General features: G+C 43.3%; 1 protein-coding gene across 4 annotated transcripts; it reads right to left on the bottom strand.

Annotated features, from left to right (window-relative positions):
- Positions 1–21,578, bottom strand: MEAF6 (MYST/Esa1 associated factor 6). 4 transcript variants are annotated; one of them, XR_002944687.3, is made up of 9 exons: positions 21,399–21,564; positions 20,197–20,312; positions 16,227–16,314; positions 16,050–16,095; positions 8,569–8,761; positions 3,498–3,527; positions 3,335–3,392; positions 2,676–2,709; positions 1–932 (listed from the first exon to the last, which is right to left on the bottom strand). XR_002944687.3 is itself a non-coding variant. In XM_001169172.8 (8 exons), the coding sequence occupies exons 1-8, from the start codon at positions 21,486–21,488 to the stop codon at positions 924–926; spliced, it is 606 nt and encodes a 201-aa protein (XP_001169172.1). In that variant the 5' UTR covers positions 21,489–21,563; the 3' UTR covers positions 1–923. The 4 variants fall into 4 exon arrangements, 2 of the variants coding, with proteins under 2 accessions (XP_001169172.1, XP_003308031.1); XR_681567.5 differs by lacking the exon at positions 3,498–3,527; XM_001169172.8 differs by lacking the exon at positions 3,335–3,392 and having other exon boundaries at positions 21,399–21,563.
- Between the last annotated feature and the right edge of the window lie 395 nt (positions 21,579–21,973).

The raw sequence follows: 21,973 nt of genomic DNA, 5'->3' as shown, positions 1-21,973 counted from the left end.
TGATTTTTAGAGCAATATTTAATCAGGTGAATACCAGCAAAGAGAGAAAATACAGAAAAAGAAATTTCCATAAGGCATGATATGAATAAATAAGTGAAAAAACAATCTCGGGTTTAAAAGTAAAGCATGAGAATTTGAAGCCTGTGAAATTTTATTTATACAAAAGAATAAAAATAGTTATTTAAAAATAACTGATTTAAACTTATGTTTTTCCATTTTTCCTGTTCCTTGAACATGAATCTACTACCAACTCAGAAAGATTTAAGATAGGTAATTACTAAACACTCTTTACCTCCCCTTGCAAAAAACAGAGGCAAGTTTCCCATTTTACTTATGATAAACCAGATTATTTTCAGTTATGAATATGGCAACTGCATGAAAGAAATGATCAGATATGTCAGCAGGAAAGTATGAGCTGTACAAAGGCATTACAAAAAAAACCCCAAAGAAAATAAGATAAAAACAACAAGAGAAAAACAAGAAAACATAAAACAATATAAGAAAATGCCAGATATTTACAGCCTCCATCTGAAATGTGACTTGTGTTCTACTTTCAGCATAAAACAAAACCAGAGAACATTTCTTGATGGGTTTCACAGATGAAGCTGGTGCCAGCCAGTTTTGGGGGAGACATTCATTCTAAGAAGGGAGAAACGCACAGTTAGCAACTTGCCGGGATTACAACATTGTCTTGATCTTCCTGCAGTTCTGTTACTAAAAATGACATAAAGTAAGACCCAATGTCTTACAGAAATGACTTGTTTGTCACCACATTTAGAACAAACTACTCAAAGTCACAGGCACTGGGTCTGGGAGAGCAGAGGTGGATGGCCACGAACTCAGGTGAAGGATGTTTATCTTTGCGAGGTCAGAGAAGGGAAGCAGGGCTCTACAGCCTGGAAGCTTCTGCACTAATGTGTCTTCTAATAGTCCTAAAGAAAGAAAAACAAAAGTCCCAACTTACTCTCGGCAGAACAGTTGTTTGACCCTAAAGGAAAAAAAAAAATCTCATAAACAACTCTACTAGGGGATTGCTCTATAGCTAAAGATTATATTTCAGGCCAGGCACAGTGGCTCACGCCTGTAATCCCAGCACTTTGGGAAGCCGAGGCAGGCAGATCACAAGGTCAGGAGTTCGAGACCAGCCTGGCCAGCATAGTGAAACCCCGTCTCTACTAAAAATACAAAATATTGGCCAGGCATGGTGGTGGGCACCTGTAATTCCAGCTACTCAGGAGGCTGAGGTGGGAGAATCGCTTGAACCTGGAAGGCAGAGGTTGCAGTGAGCCAAGATCGCGCCATTGCACTTCAGCCTGGGTGACAAGAGTGAAACTCTGTCTCAAAAAAAAAAAAAAAAAGATTGTATTTCAGGCCAGGCGTGGTGGCTCAGGCCTGTAATCCCAGCACTTAGGGAGGCCCAGGCGGGCAGATCACTTGAGGTCAGGAGCTCGAGACCAGCCTGGGTAACAAATTAAGACCATGTCTCTACAAAAAATACAAAAATTAGCCAGGTGTGGTGGCTCATGCCTGTGGTCTCAGCTACCCAGGAGTCTGAGGTGGGAGGATGGCTTGAGCCTGGGAGGCAGAGGTTGCAGTGAGCCAAGATCACACCATTGCACTCTAGCCTGGGTGACAGAGCCAGACCCTGTCACACACACACAAAAAAAAAATTTAAAGAAAGATTCTATTCCAAATATAATGTACAATATTTCACATCTGAAAATGGTCTGCCTTCTGAGTCCATAAAGGGATTGAAACATCAATTTTGCTCTTATTAGAGCACCTGAACTCACCAGTCCAAAAAAAAAAAAAGAGCTAGTATTAACAATTTATTATTTAATTAAAGGGAATTTTTCATCATTAAAAATGTATGTGACCAGCCGGGTGCGGTGGCTCACGCCTGTAATCCCAGCACTTTGGGAGGCTGAGGCGGGTGGATCACGAGGTCAGGAGTTTGAGACCAGCATGACCAACATGGTGAAACCCCATCTCTACTAAAATACAAAAACTAGCTGGGCATGGTGGCACGCACTGTAATCCCAGCTACTCAGGAGGCTGAAGCAGGAGAATCACTTGAACCTGGGAGGTGGAGGTTGCAGTGAGCCAAGACTGCACCACTGCACTCCAGCCTGGGCAACAGAGCAAGACTCCGTCTCAAAAAATAAATAAATAAATAAGTAAATAAATAAATAAATAAAGTATGTGACCTCTTTCTCTCCTTAAAATACAAAAACCATAGGCCAGGCACGTTGGCTCACACCTGTAATCCCAACACTTTGGGAGGCTGGGGTAGGAGGATTGCTTAAGTCCAGGAGTTCCAGACTGGACATCATGGTGAAACCCCATATCTACAAAAAATACAAAAATTAGCCAGGCAAGGTGGCATGTACCTGTATTCCCAGCTACTCGGGAGGCCAAGCACAGGAGGTCAAGGCCACAGTGAACTGTGACTGTGATGATACTGCACTCTAGCCTAGGCGAAAGAGCAAGAAACTGTCTCTCAAAAAAAAAAAAAAAAAACACCTAAAAGTTGAAGTATATCCAGATGGACACCCTGACTTTAAATCAAGAGTTATGACTCCAGGTTAGGAACACTCAAGCTCTGAAGACAAATACATTTTTCTAATCATCTACAAAATTGCCAGCCTCTCTGAAGTGGTCTGGCTGATACTTACAGCTCGTGGTTTTTTGTTTAACTTCAGATCAATCCTGTGACAGAAAAGATAAAAGATATTTCCATTTTAATTTACAGAAAATGGGTCCCACAATCAGCTACTGCATAGGGCATAAGCTATAACAAAGACTATTTGGTTAAGAAAAATCCACATTCTTCATTAGACTATGTCATATTTAGTTGTTTACCCAGATATTATCAAGCAAGTATTAAAAATTATGAGCACACATTTTTGCCCTAAGGCAAACTTAGCTGACTCTAAAAAGAAATGTATACAGCAGCTACAAAAGCCATATAATTTTAAAACGATTCCAAAACTACATGTTAAAAAGACTGAAGTAAGAGGGCATGCTCTATGTTAATGTGTTAGTTCTGTAACTATATCACTGAAAATTACTGAGACACATGGTGATTAACAACAGGAAAGAGACTAGGAGTTTGTATTTCTGAACACGAAACACAAAATAAATTAAATTAATTTCAATTTTTAAATCTTTCCAAAGCAAAATATCAAGATCTTAAGCTATTATTCTCCTTATGAAGCAAAGCCAGAAAACCAATTTAAATATGAGTTAAAATAAAGGTTATCTATTTTAAAAGAAATTAAAATGCATAAAAGTGTTTACTTAATTTTGCTTAAGTTATTAAATAAAATGTTACCTCCATCACGTTTTTCTGTTTTTAAAAAAAACTTCCCAGCCTAACCTAATATACATACCTACAATTAAACAGATAAACTATGGGTTAGAAAGGTCTCAAAAAGGCATACTGGTGTCTACACACTAAACAACACAGCACAAATACTAATTCAAATCAAACTTACTCAAAGTCATAATCAAACATGCCAGACGGGCTGAGGGGCAGCATTTGAAAGGAAGAAAGCAATAGAAATTAATATACTAATTGAATAAATTAGTCGATTAGCCACCCTAGCAAGAATTGTAGAAACAAAATCAGCTTTAAGAATCTTAAGCAACAAAGTATCAAACATCAAAGCACCAAAGATTTTGTGGTCAGAAGATTCCCTTCCTTCAATGGATTTCATATCAGAAGACTAGACTATGAAAGAAAAAGTTATTTCATTAGAAAACTACAGACACCTGGAGCCCTTTTATTAGCTGCCAAATTCGGAGTTAGAACTTTTAAAATATTTAATTGTATTGAAAAATATAATTAGGGCATTAGAAGAAACAGAGAAAGAAAGGTTTAGTTATATAATGAAAGGCACTTTGAAGAGAGTGCTAACAACTCAGCATAATATACTTTCACTAAAATAAAAAACTACAACACAGTCTAAACTTTAAAAAAGGAAAACATTTTACAAATTTTTACTCAAGTTATATGGGTTTTTTTGTTTGTTTGTTTGTTTGTTTGAGACGGAGTCTCGCTCTGTCACCCAGGCCGGAGTGCAGTGGCGGCGATCTTGGCTCACTGCAAGCTCTGCCTCCCGGGTGCACGCCATTCTCCTGCCTCAGCCTCCCTCAAGTTATATGTTCTAAACATGTCCAGGGAACACCATGCTCCTTTTCTACAGCATTCATCCTAAAAGCCCAAAGTTGAATGAATAAACTTCAGTGGTGGAACCTTGTTCCAGAAAATGAAGAACAGTATTGCTCTGCCACCTAAGTAGGTGATGGCAATTAACTGTCTATATCAGGGCTATAATTAAGAAACACAAAAGTCTGCAGCACCCGTATTTTTTTATTTTATTTATTTTTTTTTTTTTGAGACAGAGTTTTGCTCTTGTCACCCAGGCTGGAGTGCAATGGCGCAATCTCGGCTCACTGTAACCTCCGCCTCCTGGGTTCAAACGATTCTCCTGTCTCAGCCTCCCTAGCAGCTGGGATTACAGGCGCCTGCCACCACGTCCAGCTAATTTTTGTATTTTTAGTAGAGACAGGGTTTCGCCATGTTGGCCAAGCTGGTCTCGAACTCCTGACCTCAGGTGATCCATCTGCCTCGGCCCCCAAAAGTGCTGGGATTACAGACATGAGCCACTGCACCCAGCCTGCAGCACCCCTATTAAAACAAGGGAAAGCTGCCATCCACAAGCACCCGAGTCTCAGGGATCTGGAAGGAGCAGTACAGAGAAGGAGACCATTTTGTGCCATCACCGCTAGCAGGCCATGATCTGGGCAGGCCTCCAAAGCAAACATTAACCTGGAGCATGACACCTGCTCCTTCGCTGGCTCCAACACCTTCCAGACTAAAACAATAAGCAAATGGCTACATTTAGGTGCTAAAACAATATGCAAATGGCTACATTTCCTCCTAGACAATGTTTGCAAGAGTAAAGCTGGAAGAAAGCTTAATGTCAATATCTCTCACAAAATAGTTTCACTTTAGACATTTGGGAGAGTATACAGTAGGTGTATGAAACTAGGAATTATCAAATATTTCACTTTCAGCCTGACTTGACTTTGTTCACAAATCAAAATAGACTGTATCTAGTTAATCAAAACTTTACAGACTAAAGTAATTTTTTATAGTAACAGAAACTTATAAGAGCTATATGTTATTTATTATTATTATTATTATTATTATTATTGAGACAGGGTCTTCCTCTGTCACCCAGGATGAAGTGCAGTGGCTCACTGAAGCTTCAACCTCCTGGGCTCAAGCAATCCTCCAGCCTCATCCTTCCAAGTAGCTGAGACTACAGGCATGCCAAAACGCCCAGTTAAGTACCGTGTTTTTTTGTAGAGACGGGAGTCTCGCCATGTTGCCGCAGGCTGGTCTCGAACTCCTAGGCTCAAGTGATCCCTCCACCTCAGCCTCCCAAATTGCTGGAATTACAGGTATGAGCCACAGCACCTGGCCACTATATGGTATTATTTCAACTTTTTCTTTAAAGATACCAGGAATGACATACTGTTCAGGTATCATGTAAAATATAAGAATTCAGAACAATGTGATCACTTTTGGATGCTGAAAATTATTTGATAAATTTTTATATTCTGGCGGGGTGTGGTGTGGTTCATGCCTGTAAACCCAGCACTTTGGGAGGCCGAGGCAGGAGGATCAAGCCTAGGAGTTCAAGACCAGCCTGTGCAACATGGCAAAACCCCATCTCTACAAAACAATACAGAAACTAGCTAGGCATGGTGGCACATGCCTGTACTCCCAGCTACTTAGGAGGCTGAGGTGGGAGGATTGCCTGAGCCCGGGAGGTCAAAGCTGCAGTGACCCATGATCTCACCACTGCACTCCAGCCTGGGCAATCCACAAGACCTTGTTTCAAGAAAAAAAAAAATTTCATATTCCTGAAGAGGGCAAATTCAAGTTATTTCCTTTTGCTTAAGTGCCATATTTATTTCCACCTTTGCTCACCACTAAACAGTGTCTGGCACACAGTAAGTACTCAAACATTTGCTGAAATAATTTATTATTGACTCATCTCACTATATGGGGTATGGCACACTGGAGGATAAACATGTACTATACTGGGTACAAACTTAACAATGTACATAGACACCATGCTCTGTCCCCACCCCAATCTGCCAGCCCTACTGAGATATCAGTCAGCAGTAGTAAGGGACTTGGAGCAGACACAATTCCTGACTAAAGATGGCAGGAGTCCAAGAGCCTTAACTGACCACTCATGTGCCATTCAGGCACACTGAATTTTGCTTCCCTAGAAAGGAAGCAAATCAGCTTCACTCTCCTTTCTTGGGGCAGATGAGTGCCCAAGGCCAAGGGAGATCAGCCAGATATTAAATCAGAGGGAAGACAAAAGGACAGCAATAAAAAGCAGGATTCTGCTTTCCAAACAGAAAACACTATTTGTGAAGCAGTAACTAATATCGAAGATCTTTACAACTACTACTATTTTTCTGGAAGGAGATAGCTCCTAGGATGGGAAGAAGTATTGTTCCTATGGAAATGTGCTAGAAACCTGCAAGAAGAAAATGAAGTTTAGCTCCTCTTTAACTCCTTTTTATCAGTCACCAGCTAATAACATCATTAGTGGAAATGAAGAACTACCTGAAATAAACAGCTATCTACAGAGTATTAATCAGTAATGGGAAAAAGTCCCCGAAACTTTCAAAGAGTTTCCTCCCTACTCTAGACACTATGAAATAAGAAAATAATCACTACTTTAAAATGACACTAGGCCAGACACCGTGGCTCATGCCAGTAATCCCAGCACTTTGGGAGGCCGAGGCAGGTGGATCACCTGAGGCCAGTAGTTCACACCAACACAGTGAAACGTGTCTCTACTAAAAATACAAAAATTAGCTGGGCACAGTGGTGCACGCCTGTAATCCCAGCTACTCAGGAGGCTGAGGCAGGAGAATCGTTTGAACCCAGGAAGCAGAGGCTGCAGGGGCCAAGATCGTGCCACTGCACTCCAGCCTGGGTGACAGAGCAAGACTCCGTCTCAAAAAAATAAAAAATAAAAAAAAATGACACTGGAGTAAATTTAATAAAAGCAATACAGAGCATGACATTTAATTATCTTGACAATTAAAAAATTTTTTAAGAATATATTTCTCTGTTATTCGTGATAAGCTAGCACCAGTCTTACTACAGTTGGTCAAATAACCTATAGCCTTTCAAAAATATATGAAGAGGTAGACATGCAATTTTTGCTAATTCTTACTACAGTTATGCGATTAGGATGGTGACTTCTGGTTTGCAGAAAAATGTTAAGCAGCAGTCCTCAGTCATTATTTGAAGGAAATACTATTTCTGCAGTCTAGAAAACACCATTACCATCAACAAGAAAAACTCTTAAAATAATTGAAGAACCAGCTGACACCAATCAAGGAGGTTCAAATCAGGTAGAGTTAATTCTACATTACCCCCAGGCACTGTCATATCCATGAAGCTAACAAGTTTAATACCTTGGGTGCATGAAGGAATACCCTACAGATTTGTAAACCAAATCCAGAAGCAAACTGGAGAACAGGGAATGCCACCCATCCCTTGTATTGCCCCCTTTCACCTGCTCAGCACGCAGTCTTCCAGGAGAAGTAGAACGAATGTACAGTTTCTAGAATGAGAAACCTTACCCTGGCTTCGGAATTTCTAGGAGGCATGGAAACAGGTATGTATAGGGTCTCCATTTCTCCTGGAAGGCTTGAGGCCAGCAAAACTCCTTACTCTAGAAACCGGACATTATACTCTTTAGGTCAAGCTGCATAATTTCCAATTATCTGAGTTAACAAGCCCCAGCATGATCATACAAACCCCAGGCAGAGTGAATGCTGAAACCCTCTCTGGGTGACACCTGGCCTCTCTGTCCACTGACGTCATTCCTATCTCATTATGTACTGCAAAAAAACATGGTGCACCAACGTTACACGTTACCTATGAAGACACTCTCATATTTTACAGGCTTTATACTGTTCCTCCAGTATCTGAAGTCAGCATGTTGCTGAGAAATACAGAAACAGAAAAATCACAAGCAATAAAAAAAACTTGTATTTAAAGAGAAAAAAAGGCATGTCAAATCAGTTCTCTCCATCCACAAAGAAATAAGAGTAGGCAAAGATCAGAATTACCAGCAGAAGACTTTATCCCACTTTACAGCTTCCCAATAAGTACTAGTGGCATTTTTCAAATACTATTACACAGATTCCATTTCTATTTCTCCTTTTCCTCTTCTAAAAGTATTCCATATTCACCATATGAAACAAGGTTTTTATGGAATAAAACTATTCTACACTAGAAACAGTGAGAAGAATGTCCTGGAGTCTTCCTTGAGGGTTACTCTAATGCCCACCAATTCCTCCCTTTGAGCAAATTAGCCCGTTCACTTGGACCTAACAACTTTCTTGCCATCAGCAACAGAAAGAGTCTGCAGCAATCCTAAAGAGTTTTTATTCTAGGCAATTCCCTTCACAGCAATGGTCATGGGAGCTGTGGGGGGTGGGATCCCTGCCACTGACCTGTGCCGGTTTTTATTCTTTCGCTTTTTATGGCTGCTGTGGTGACTCCCTGAGGAAGTAGAAGAAGCAGCCTTCTGAGGTTTCACTCCCTGCACAGATCCATCCAGATCCTCAGGGTCCTCCTGGCTGGGCTCATTTTCCTGATTGTGGAAGTCTGGAGAAGTGTCACTTTCCGTCCCACTTCCTGGCTCCCCTGAAGGAAATAAAACACAAGTTTCCAAATGCATCATCAGTACTCCTCAGGCAATCTGTCCATCAACATGAACACTAATAGGTAGAAAAAAACCATTCCCTATCCTCTAATTGACAGAGAAGATACATGTTGACAGAGAAGATACACACAAAGGATCAAAGTGACCAGAGGTCCTGAAAAAGCATGTAATCTGAAACAATGTAACCAGAGAGAACAGCTCTAAGGGCAGTTTTTGTTTTTATAGAGATGAGGGCCTGGCTGTGTTGTCCAAGCTGGTCTTGAACACTTGGCCTCAAACCATCCTCCTGCCTCAGCCTCTCAGAGCACTGGGATCACAGGCATGAGATACTGTGCCTGATCTATAGTCTTAAAAATATATATGTTTGCACAAGTTGTTATTGAGTTTGCTTTTATTTAATGTAATCTACAGTGATGTACAAAAAAAACTACAGTAACTGTACAAAAAAAAGGGGGGGGGGGGGCCAAAGAGGGAGAAGACAGCCCATTCCTGAATTACTCTGATAAGTTTTCCATTGTTTTTTCTTGTTTTTTTGTTTGTTTAACCTTTAAGCTCTGTTGAACTTGAACCTCGTAAGTCTTTTTTTTTTTTTAGACAGGGTCTCACTCTGTCACCTAGGCTGGAGTGCAGTGGTGGAATCTCTGTTCACAGCAGCCTTGAGTTCCTGGGCTCAGATGATCCTTACACCTCAGCCTCCCAAGTAGCTGGGACTGCAGGTGCCCATAAGCATAAGCCCTGCTAATTTTTCTATTTTTTGTAGAGACGTGGTTTTGCCATGTTGCCCAGGCTGGTCTTGAACTCCTAGGCTCAAGAGATCCACCTGCCTCAGCCTTCCAAAGTGCTGAGATTACAGGCATGAGCCACCACACCCAGCCTGGTAAGTTTTATTTTATTTCATTTTATTTTGAGACAAGATCTCACTCTGTCACCCAGGCTAGAGTGCACTGGTGTGAACTGGTGTGATCACAGCTCATGGCAGCCTCAAACTGCTGGGTTCAAATTATCCTCCCATCTCAGCCTCCCCAGTAGCTGGAACTACTGGCACATGCCACCACACTTGGATACTTTTTTTTTAAAGATGGGGTCTTACTATGTTGCCCAGGCTGTTCTCAAACTCCTGGGCTCAAGCAGTCCTCCTGCTTCAACCTCCCAAACTGCTGAGATTACAGGCATGAGCCATGCATTCTGCTAAGAATACTTTTAAAATGCAGTAATAATCTTCAGCTGACACATATTCTCAATTTTAAAACATCACTGTAGATTACCTTAAATAAATAAAAGCAAGCTCAATAACAACTTGTATAAACATATATATTTTTAAGACTATAGATTAGGCACAGTATCTCATGCCTGTAATCCCAGTGCTCTGGGAGGCTGAGGCAGGAGGATGGCTTGAGGCCAAATGTTCAAGACCAGCTTGGACAACACAGCCAGACCCTCATCTCTATAAAAACAAAAAATAAAAATTAGCCAGACATGGTGGCACATGCCTGGAGTCTCAGCTGTTCAGGAAGCTGAGGTGGGAGGATCACTTCAGCCCATAAGTTTGAGGCTGCAGTGAGCTATGATCTTACCACTGCAATGCACTCTAGCCTGGGCAACAGAGCAAGACTGTCTCAAAAAAAAAAAAAAAAAAAGGCTGCACACAGTGGCTCATGCCTGTAATCCCAGCACTTTGGGAGGCCGAGGTGGGTGGATCACCTGAGGTCAGGAGTTCAAGACTAGCCTGGTCAGCATGGCAAAACCTCATCTCTACTAACACAAAAATTAACCAGGTGTGGCGGCAGGCGCCTGTAATCCCAGCTATTCGAGGCTGAGGCAGGGAGAATTGCTTGAACCCAGGAAGTGGAGATTGCATGAGCCAAGATTGCATGAGCCGAGATCGCTCTGGGTGACAGAACGAGACTCCATCTCAAAAATATATATATAGTTATTGGTATGGTTTGGCTCTGTGTCCCTACCTAAATCTCAACTCGAATTGTAATCCTCACATGTTGAGGGAGAGAGCTGGTGGGAGGTGACTGGATCATGGGGGTGGTTTTCCCCATGCTATTCCTGTGATAGTGAAGGAGTTCTCACAAGAACTGACGGTTTTACAAGTGTTTAGAAGTTCTTCCTTCACACGTGTTCTCTCTCCTACTGCCTTGTGAAGAAGGTGCTTGCTTCCCCTTCACCTTCCTCCATGATTGTAAGTTTCCTGAGGCCTCCCCAGCCATGTAGAACTGTGAGTCAATTAAACATCTTTCCTTTATAAATTACCCAGTCTCAGATATTTCTTTAGAGCAGTGTGAAAACAGATTAATACAGTTATATTTGTATTTCCTTTATATATATACTTACTTTTCCTGAAAGGAATTTCTTTAAACTTTTAATAGGTAAGGATGAGTGAGGGAAGACTTTCACTTTACTCAACTGTTGAAGGATCCTAAATATATACATTATCTGGCCGAGCACAGTGGCTCATGTCTGTAATCCCAGCACTCTGGAAAGCCGACACAAGTGGATCATCTGAGGTCAGGAGTCGGAGACCAGCCTGGCCAACATGGTAAAACCCCACCTCTACTAAAAATACAAAAAATTAGCCGGGCATGGTGGTGAGCGCCTGTAATCCCAGCTACTTGGGAGGCTGAGACAGAAGAATCACTTGAACCCAGGAGGTGGAGGTTGCAGTGAGCCAAGATGGCGCCACTGCACTCCAGCCTGGGCAACAAGAGCAAGACTCCGTCTCAAAAAAAAAAAAAAAAAAAAATTTATATATACATATATACACACACACACACACACACACACACACATACACACACACATATACACACACACATTATCTATTTCTAAAACTTGTCAAAAAAGGTCATGTGGTAGCAGAACTAAGGGACCAGTTTTCTTCTTTTTTGAGACAGAGTCTTGCTGTGTCGCGCCCAGGCTGGAGTACAGTGGCGCGATTTCGGCTCACTGCCATCTCCACCTCCCTGGTTCAAACGGTTCCCCTGCCTCAGCCTCCCGAGTAACTGGGATTATAGGCACCCACCACCATGCCCGGCTCATTTTTGTATTTTTAGTAAAGACGGGGTTTTGCCATGTTGGCCAGGCTAGTCTCAAACTCCTGACCTCAGGTGATCCGCCCACCTTGGGCTCCCAAAGTTCTGGGATTATAGGCATGAGCCACCGTATCTGGCCCAGTTTTCTTCTTTCTATGGTCTTCATATTATAATCTGCTAGGAAGAGAATTTAAATTGAGTAGCATATGGGTACAAGAAGTAAAGGAAAGAGACAGTTCCAGAAAAGCAGAAGAGAGAAATAGCCAAATCTCAGAAAACATGAAACCCTAATTTGAACACATTTTAGGAAAGCAACAGAAAAGGAAACTCTAGAGCAAGCATGTCCCACCCAAGGCCCATGGGCCGCAAGCAGCCCAGGATGGCTTTGAATGTGGCCCAACACAAATTTGTAAACTTTCTTAAAACACTGTGAGATTTTTTTGTGATTTTTTGTTCTTAGCTCATCAGCTATAGTGTTAGTATATTTTATGTGTGGCCCTAGAAAATTCTTCTTCCAATGTGGCCCAGAGAAACCAAAAGATTGGACTCCCTGCCTAGAGCTATGAAGCTATTATACAAAAAGTATACTGTCCAATACTGCCCTTCTGATGTTCAAGAAAACTGATTTCACACTAAAAAAACAACATGCTATACAAAGCTGCAGTAATCAACACTGTGTGGTACTGGTATCAACGTATAAATTAGGGGACTAGAATTCAGAGTCCCAGGATGAACCCTTATATTTACAGTCAATTGATTTTCAACAAGGGTGACAAGACAATTCAATGAAGAAAGAAAGTCTTTTCAACAAATGGTGCTGGAACAACTAGATATTCACATGCAAAACAATGAAGCTGTACCCCCATCTCACACTATATACAAAAATTAACTCAAAATGGATCACAGACATAAACGTAAGAGCTAAAACTAAAAATCTTAGATGCCTGGCCAGGATCAGTGGCTCAAGCCTGTCTGTAATCCCAGCACTTTGGGAGGCCAAGGTGGGCGGATCACGAGGTCAGGAGTTCAAGACCAGCCTGGCTAACAGAGTGAAACCCATTCTCTACTAAAAATACAAAAATTAGCTGGGCATGGTGGCACGTGCCTGTCGTCCCAGCTACTCGAGAGGCTGAGGCAAGAGAATCTCTTGAACCCAGGAGGTGGAGGTTGTGGTGAGCCGAGATAGTGCCACTGCACTCCAGCCTGGGCAATAAAGCGAGACTCCGTCTCAAAAAAAAAAAAACTTAGATGCCACTGGGTTAGGCAATGGTTTCTCAGATATGACCAAAAAAGCAAATCTAACAAAAACAAATATATAAATTGGACTATAATTTTTTTAATTTTTATTTTTTTGAGATAGGGTCTTACTGTCGCCCAGGCTAAAGTACAGAGCAGTGGCACAATCACTGCAGCCTTGACCTCCTGGGTTCAAGTGATCCTTCTCCCTCAGCCTCCTGAATCACTGGGGCTACAGGTGTGTGCCACCACATCCAGCTAATTTTGTTTTGTTTTGTTTTGTTTTTGGTAGAGATAGGGTCCACTATGTTCCCTAGTCTGGTCTTGAACTCCTGGGCTCAAGAGATCCTCTCACCTCGGCCTCCCAAAGTGCTGGAATTGTAAGTGTGAGCCATCTCGCCAGCCTTTTCAGGTTTTTGTTTTGTTTTGTTTTGTTTTGACAAGGTCTCACTCTGTCACTCAGGCTGGAGTGTCATGGCTCACTACAGCCTCGAACTCCTGGGCTCAAGCAATCCTCCCATCTCAGCCTCCTGAGTAGCTAGGACTATTGGCTTCCCAAAAGTATGAGCCAGCCACTGCACTCAGCCAAAAATCTTTAATACATAAGTGTTTGTCTTAGTCAAGCTTCTGAAAGCAGTAATTTGAGTCTTTCCCTGACAAGTACCTGGGTGCAGCTTATTCTTGCAGGTAGACAGGTAAACAGCCATATACTGAATGATCAGCTAAGCCAGGGCAAGATTACAGGCTCATGTGAAAACTAAGTCAGGGCTGGGCCCTGTGGCTCACGCCTGTAATCCCAGCAATTTGGGAGGCAAAGGCAGATGGATCACCTGAGGTCAGGAGTTCAAGATCAGCCTGGCCAACATTGTGAGACCCCATCTCTACCAATAATACAAAAATTAGCTGGGCATGGTGATGCACACCTGTAATCCCAGCTACTTGGGAGGCTGAGGCAGGAGAATTGCTTGAACTTGGGAGGCGGAGGTGGCAGTGAGCCGAGATCACGCCATTGCACTCCAGCCTGGGTAACAAAAGCATAACTCTGCCTCAAAAAAAAAAAAAGAAAGAAAACTAAGTCAGATATCATTCCATCTCAACTCACAGGAGTGAGGTCCAGGGTGTTCCTTAACCAGTTTAGCTCTACATTCTAGAGTGGCATTAATTAAAAAGAAATAAGATTAAAAAAAAAAAAAAGATTTAGTGGAGAGTCATAGTAAAAGAAAAATCAAAAGGACTTGGTATAATTGATGAGGCTGGCAGAAAGGAGTCAAAGACGTCTACAGAGTTCTGAATAAGGGAGAAGTGAAGTACCATCACAAAAAAATCTGTGAAGACAAATTCTGAAGGAAACAGAACAATTCTGTTTTAGATCAAATATTTGAGTGATTATGAGTGGAAATGTCTAGAAGGAAATGCAGGATTCAGGCCGGGCACAGTGGCTCATGTCTGCAATCCCAGCACTTTGGGAGGCCCCTAGAAAGCGGAGGTTGCAGTGAGTCAAGATCGTGCCACTGCACTCCAGCCTAGGCAACAGAGCGAGACTCCGTCTCAAAAAAAAAAAAAAAAAGAGGAAATCCAGGAGTAAAGCCAGGAAAGAGGTTAAGGGCAGAGAAACAAATTTAGAAATCTGTACATAGAGATAATAATTAAATACTTCTAATTCCCAAACTACTAAAATCCCTTTTCCTCATATCATTGTACAAATGCAAACAAAAGAACTAGATCCAACAACAAGATATACCTTCTGAAAGAAGTACACAGTAATACCGAGAACAGGTCGTATTTCAAGGTGATGAAATACACAGAAAGAACATCCAATATGGTTACACTGAGTCTGACTCAGAAAGATAAATGCACAAATCTATAACCCATCCCTGGAAATTAGACTGTATGGCTTATGTATAAAAAATAAGATATAATTCGTTTACAGAGTAAATAGCACTATTTTCCATTTTATATTTAAGAACATACAGGTACATCCTATTTACAGGATGAGCATTTCTTTTTTTTTTTTTTTTTTTGGCATGGTCTCACTTTGTCACCCAGGCTGGAGCAGTGACATGATCATGGCTCATTGCAGCCTCAACTTCCTGGGCTAAAGTGATCCTCTCACCTCAGCCTCTCTAATAGCTGGGACTACAGGCATATGCCACCAAGCCTGGCTAATTTTTTAATTTTTTGTAGAGACAGAGTCTTGCTTTGTTGACTAGGCTGGTCTTGAACTTGAACTTGTGGGCTCAAGCGATCCTCCCACCTCTCCATTCCAAAGTGCAGGGATTACAGGTGTGAGCCACTGCACTGGGCCAAGATGAACATTTTTAAAGAATTATTAAATTGGGTACATGGGGATTTATAAGATATATTTGAAATTTTCCATAAAAGTTATTGTTTTAACTTTAATTCCCTAAGAATTTATAAGATTTATCAGTAATGAAATATATCTTTGTCTCTTTGAGATGCTAAAGCCAATCTTCATGTGACAGAAGAGGCAAGAGTACAGTAATTTCTTCCTCAAAAGGAAAAAATATGATTGTTCACACATGGTGGCTCACACCTCTACTCCCAACACTTTGGGAGGCTCAAGTGGGAGGATTATTTGATGCCAGGAATTATAGACTAGCCCGGGCAACATAGTGAGACTCTGTCTCTTTAAAAAATTTAAAAATTAGCCAGGTGTGGTGACAAATGCCTGTGGTCCTAGCTACTTGGGAGGCCGAGGCAGGAGGACTGCTTGAGCCTAGGAGTTTGAGGCTGCAGCGAACTATGATCATGCCACTGTACTCCAGCTTGGGCTATAGTGAGACCTTGTCTGGGTCGGGGAGTGGAGAAAAACATGATTAAGGATACCCTAAAAGTTTCAAAACTTCCAGGAAGAAGAGGGAAAAGGGAAGAGCATAAGAAATGCAGTCCTCAGATACACAATTGGATGAATTAAGTATAAGGGTGATGGTAGCTTAAAAATAAACTGATGAGAAACATAAAAACATCAACTTACTCTTTTCAATGAGCTGGTCCTGAACTCCTGCCAATGCACTTACTGCCTAAAAGAAAAGCCACCAGTTACTAGAAAAGTGACCACAGACCTCAGAAGAGCACTCCCAGAGGAAGGTAAAGAAAAAACACATTCCCCAACAACAGGCCAAAGAAAGATTCCCCCACCACCACTACTTACAGCTGCTGAGGTAACTGAGGATTTACTGAAGAGCCGCTCAGCTTCCTTAAACTTCCGGTTCCTTCGATCATTTTTGCTATTGGAGTTTCTAAAACACACAAAGAAACTCATTATGAGCACCAAGCTATGTCTATGGCTCAAGCTGGGGATGCCCCAGGACTCATGTTCCATGCAGGAAGCTTCCATATCACTCAGACTGGCCCAAACGACCTTTATGCTGAACATAGAAAGCAACGTTTTCCAATATATGGTACATGCCCCACTGTGAGACATGAGATTTAGTTGCTTCACATGTTCATTTTTTAAATTTATTTATTTATTTACTTATTTATTTATTTATTTATTGAGACGGAGTCTTGCTCTGTTGCCCACGCTGGAGTGCAATGGCAGAATCTCAGCTCATTGCAACCTCTGCCCCCTGGGTTGATGCGATTCTCCTGCCTCAGCCTCCCAAGTAGCCAGGATTACAGGTGCCCACCACCATACCTAGCAAATTTTTGTATTTTTAGTAGAGACGGGGTTTTGCCATGTTGGTCAGGCTGGTCTCGAACTCCTGACCTCAGGTGATCTACCCACATCGGCCTCCTAAAATGCTGGGATTACAGGCATGAGCCACCGCACCCAGACATTTTTTTTTTTTTTTTTTGAGACTCAGTCTCGCCCTGTCACCCAGGCTGCAGTACAATGGGAAATCTCAGCTCGCTGCAACCTCCACCTCCCAGGTTCAGATGATTCTCCTGCCTCAGCCTCCAGAGTAGCCTGGGATTACAGGCACGTGCCACCACACCCAGCTAATTCTTTTTTTGTATCTTTAGTAGAGACGGGATTTCACCAAGTTGGCCAGGCTGGTCTCGAACTCCTGACCTCATGATCTGCCCACCTCAGCCTACCAAAGTGCTGGGATTACAGGCGTGAGCCACTGTACCTAGCCATTTTTTTTTTTTTTTTTTTTTTTTTTGAGACTCTCACTCTGTCTCCCAGACTGGAGTGCAGTGGCGCGATCCAGGGTCACTGCAATCTCCACCTTCTGCGTTCAAGTGATTATCCTGCCTCAGCCTCTGAAGTAGCTGGGACTACAGGCGCACCCCACCATGCCCAGCTAATTTCTGTATTTTTAGTAGAGACAGGGTTTCACCATATTGGCCAGGCTGGTCTCAAACTCCAGACCTCAAGTGATATACACCTTGGCCTTCCAAAGTGCTGGGATTACAGGTGTGAGCCACTGTGCCTGGCCACACTTTCATTTTAATACGTATCTATTTTACCTTATTTACTTATTTATATATTTTTTTGAGACGGAGTTTCACTCTTGTTGCCCAGGCTGGACTGCAATGGCGCGAGCTCGGCTCACTGCAACCTCTGCCTCCCGAGTTCAAGCGATTCTCCTGCCTCAGCCTCCCAAGTAGCTGGGATTACAGGCATGTGCCACCACGCCCGGCTAATTTTGTATTTTTAGTAGAGACAGTTTCTCCATGTTGGTCAGGCTAGTCTTGAACTCCCAACCTCAGGTGATCCACTCGCCTTGGCCTCCCAAAGTGCTGAGATTACAGGCGTGAGCCACTATGCCCGGCCAATATATATTTATTTTAATGCTTATTATTTAAAAAGTGGAGAACAGATTAGTGATATGAAGTGTCTCTTAAATAAACTTAATTCTCAAATTTAAAGAAAGAACCAGGGTTCCTTAGAGGAATGGCTGATACCAGGTCTGGGACAAAAAATGCACAAGGTAAGTATGGGACATCTCTTAGGCCAGAAAGCAATGGAGTACTCCAAAAGTAATAGGGTCATGTTGAAACGACAAACAAGCCAGCTTGAGGAGGCTCCCTCTGACCACAGCTGGGACAAATGTGGGAGAATGAAAGAAACAGAAGTCAAAAAAGGAAGACTCTTTTTCAGAATGCCAGTAATAAATATAAAGGGAATAATACAATTAGAGAATCACTATTTTACAACTTCCAGTGTACTAACGGATTCAGATAAGAATCAACGGTGTATACTAAACAACTGAATACAAATTTAGAGGGAGCAGTATATTCATAATGTCTCAAAGCATAACATCCAAAATTACTTGTTAATCACAATGGGAAAAAATGAACTTTTATAGCAGATAAATCATATGATCAAACTTAGCAGCAACAAATAATAGGACAATGTGACATTATGTGCCTCCTGATAAACTAGAGATAGATAACAAAGGATACACCAATTGCCTATGTAAGATTTTTGCAAAAATGTTTAAAGGATCTTTCAGGACCCTTTTAATCAGTCATGAGTTTTGCCCTCAGAAAATCTCAGGAAACTGCAACATTCTACAAGGTAATGTCATGAATACCACCACAACCACCACCAAAAGGGTGACTCTCCTCAATCTTAAGACATAATAGCCAAATGCATGCATGAATGCTTACTGAATCCTGGATCAAAACAAATTAGCAAAGAATTTTTGGGGACAATTGAGGAAATTTTAATAAAGACTATGTATTAGATACTATTAATGTAGTACTGATTTTCTAGGTATAATAACTGGTTAGGTAGGAGAAATGGCCCTATACTCAGGAGGTAATTACTGACACATTTAGGTGCAGAGTGTCATTTATCTGCATCTAACTTTCAAACCGTTAAGTGGGAAAAAAAGGTAGGGAGACTGGGAGATATAACTACAAAGGAGTGGCATGAGGAAGATCTTTGTGGTAATGGAATAGTTCAGTAACTTCATTGTGGTTACATGAATCCACACACAAGATAAAGTGACACAGAACTATATATATTCATTGTACCAATGTCAATTTTCTGGCTTTGATACTGTATTATAGCTACATAAAACACAACCATTGGGGAAAACCAGATGAAGGGTACAAGAGACCATTCTGCCAACTCCCTATGAATCTATAATTATTTCACAATTTAAAAATGTGAAATGTAAATATAGATGTGTGCTTATATTTATATTATAGAAAGTAAGCGAAAGCAAATGTCACAACACATTAACAATTTGTGAATATAGGTAGGAGGGTATCAAGTGTTCATATACTATTCTTCCCATTTTCCTATAATTTGAAGATTTTCCAAAAGTTTAGAAATTTTTAAAAAATAATATTACTAAGTAAGCAGTGGTACAGCTGGCACACAGGTATGGCAAAAATTGTGAGGGTCAGTTGGGCGTGGTGGCTCACCCCTTTAATTCCAACACTTTGAGAAGCTGAGGCAGGAGGACTGCTTGAAACCAGGAGTTCCAGGCCTGCCTGAGCAACAAAGTGAGATCCCACTTCTACAAAAAAAAGTTTTTATTAGTCAGGTACAGTATGGTGTGCCTGTAGTCCCAGCTAATTGGGAGGCTGAGGTGGGAGGATCACTTCAGCCCAGGAGTCTGAGGCTGCAGTGAGCTAAGATCATGCTACTGCACTCCAGCCTGGACAACAGCGTGAGATCCTGTCTCTTAGAAAAAAGAAAAGTGGCCAGGCGTGGTGGCTCACACCTGTAATCCCAGCACTTTGGGAGGCCAAGGCAGCAGATCACCTGAGGTCAGGAGTTCGAGACCAGCCAGGCCAACATGGAGAAACCTCGTCTCTCCTAAAAATAAAAAAATTAGCCAGGCATGGTGGCACGCGCCTGTAATCCCAGCTACTCAGGAGGAAAAAGAAAAAAAGAAAAGAAAAATACTGTGAGGGTAGAACTCATGACTGATTAAAATGTGTAAAAAATTTAATAGAGTGCTATTGTATAAAGATACTGTATTTAAGCCTCACACAACCCTGTGCCATAGGCCCAACTTTCGCTATTTTATAGATGTGAGCCTTGTCTAAGATTATTCGGTGAGGCAGTGCCTGAGCCAGAGTCCAAGAGTTCAAGTCCAGATCACACCACTACTTTACTACTGCCTCCAGCAAAGTTGCCACTAAGAGCATACAGTCCTACAAACAAACGTTACTAGAGCACAATAGGAACACTACAGGCTTTCGACACTCACTTTTGGTTGGTCAGATACCGATCCCAGCCACGAATAATATTGCCATACATCTGAGTGTCTTCCAGGTAGCTTCCCTCAAAAGCATAGATCTGTCGCTCCAAGTTTGCCAATGTTTCCTGAGACATGAAAAACAAGGACATGAATGATACCTTTTAAATGCACTTAAGTCTGACCAAAATGAAATCCTGATATTAGACTCGTAAACGCAAGCTTGCCCACACTAAACCACCCTGTGGAGAGATGGATGATATGGGGAGGAGCAGGCCGTTTAGGACTAAGACAGTCTAGACCTTTGGGGGTGATGAATGTATAAAGCATGTCTCCAGAAGAATACACACACACGCGAAATTTTGCATATACTTTAGAGGATTCACGGAAACCATGAGTCAAGAACCCAGGCTAACGCAGAACTTGGGCGATGTCCACTCCCACGCACAAAAGGTATCGCTACCAGGAGAGGGAAGGGTGAGCAGCCTTTCAGCGTCAACTCGCTCCCCTCCCCGCAGGCTCAGAGAGGCCGCCGACACCGGGCTGCCAGTTGCTATGGAAACCTAGAAGGGCAGCTTCAGGTGAGAGGGGCCTCCCGGGTGCCCAAGCCGAGACGCGGGGGCAGGAAGAGCTTAGCCACCAGAGTGCATTGGGCCTTGGGTGCCTGTCACAATTCTGAATTCTCCGGAATGTGTTCTTCTCCCTCGCCTGTCACCTTCTAGATGTTCCCAAACACATCACAACCCTGTCTATCAAAAACCTCCATTCAACGGATCTACTCCTCGTACCAAAAAGAACACGCTCCGCACCAGCCTCCAAAGTCCAGACGGGGTGACTGGGTCCCCCTCCCACACTAGCCTCCTTCCCCACCCCCCGCCCCGCAAAGATCACGGACTAGCCCGCCTCGCCCACCCCCGCTGCTCACGGACGCTCGCCCTTCCTAGCGCCCTCTCCCCGGGCCCCGGTACCGTCTTCCCTCCACGCCCCCTCCCCCTCCCGCGCTCCCGGCTCTCTCTCGGCTCCGGATTCGCACAGCCGGGAAGCTGAACCGCTGGCGGGCCGCAGAATGCGCACCCGGCCTCAGGCCGCCGAGCACCCGGCCCGCCGCGCCGCGCCCCCGGAATAACAAACGGCCTGGCGCGGCCGGGCTTGGGGCCTGGAGGCGGGGCGGGCGCGGAGCCCCATGCCGTGCAACCCCTGTCCTAGCCCCTCACCGCCAGCTCCTGCTTCCGCTTCACGAGCTCCGCCAGCTCCCGCCGGGTGTCCGGGATCTGCGGCGGCGCCGCCTTGTTGTGCATCGCCATGTTGGGCTGAGGCGGGCGGCGGGCGGCGGCGGCGCGAGGTTGGGGGCGGTCCCTGCGCCGCCAGGGGGCGCCCCCCCGCTCTGCGCCTGCGCGCGCGGCTTCCGGAGACGCGTGCAGCGCCGTGCCGAGCTTCGCTAAGGCCGGGGCTCTCGAAGGTCCTTCTCGGAGAGCTCTAGAGACGCGGCTTCTGCTTTCTGCCGTTTCCTGCCCCTCGGCTGGCCGCCGGCTTTACAGACGCCACAAATCCACCGTGTCCAAAGCCTAGCTCGTCCTCAGGCCTCCGAGTCTCCTGTGCGCCCCGCTTCACTCCACTTCAGTGAATGACTTTCACTATCCACCGAATTGCCTGCGTCAGAAACCCGGTTTTCCTCACTCTGCACCCGGAGTAAAACGCGATCCCAGGTCAAGCTCTATGGACTCGACTCCGGAAGAGCTCGCGAATCCATTTGCTTGTGCCTGCGCCTTCTGCCACCTCACTAGTTCAT

This window comes from Pan troglodytes, chromosome 1, assembly GCF_028858775.2.
Source record: "Pan troglodytes isolate AG18354 chromosome 1, NHGRI_mPanTro3-v2.0_pri, whole genome shotgun sequence".
NCBI lineage: Eukaryota > Metazoa > Chordata > Mammalia > Primates > Hominidae > Pan > Pan troglodytes.
This window is presented reverse-complemented; position numbering and strand designations above follow the sequence as displayed.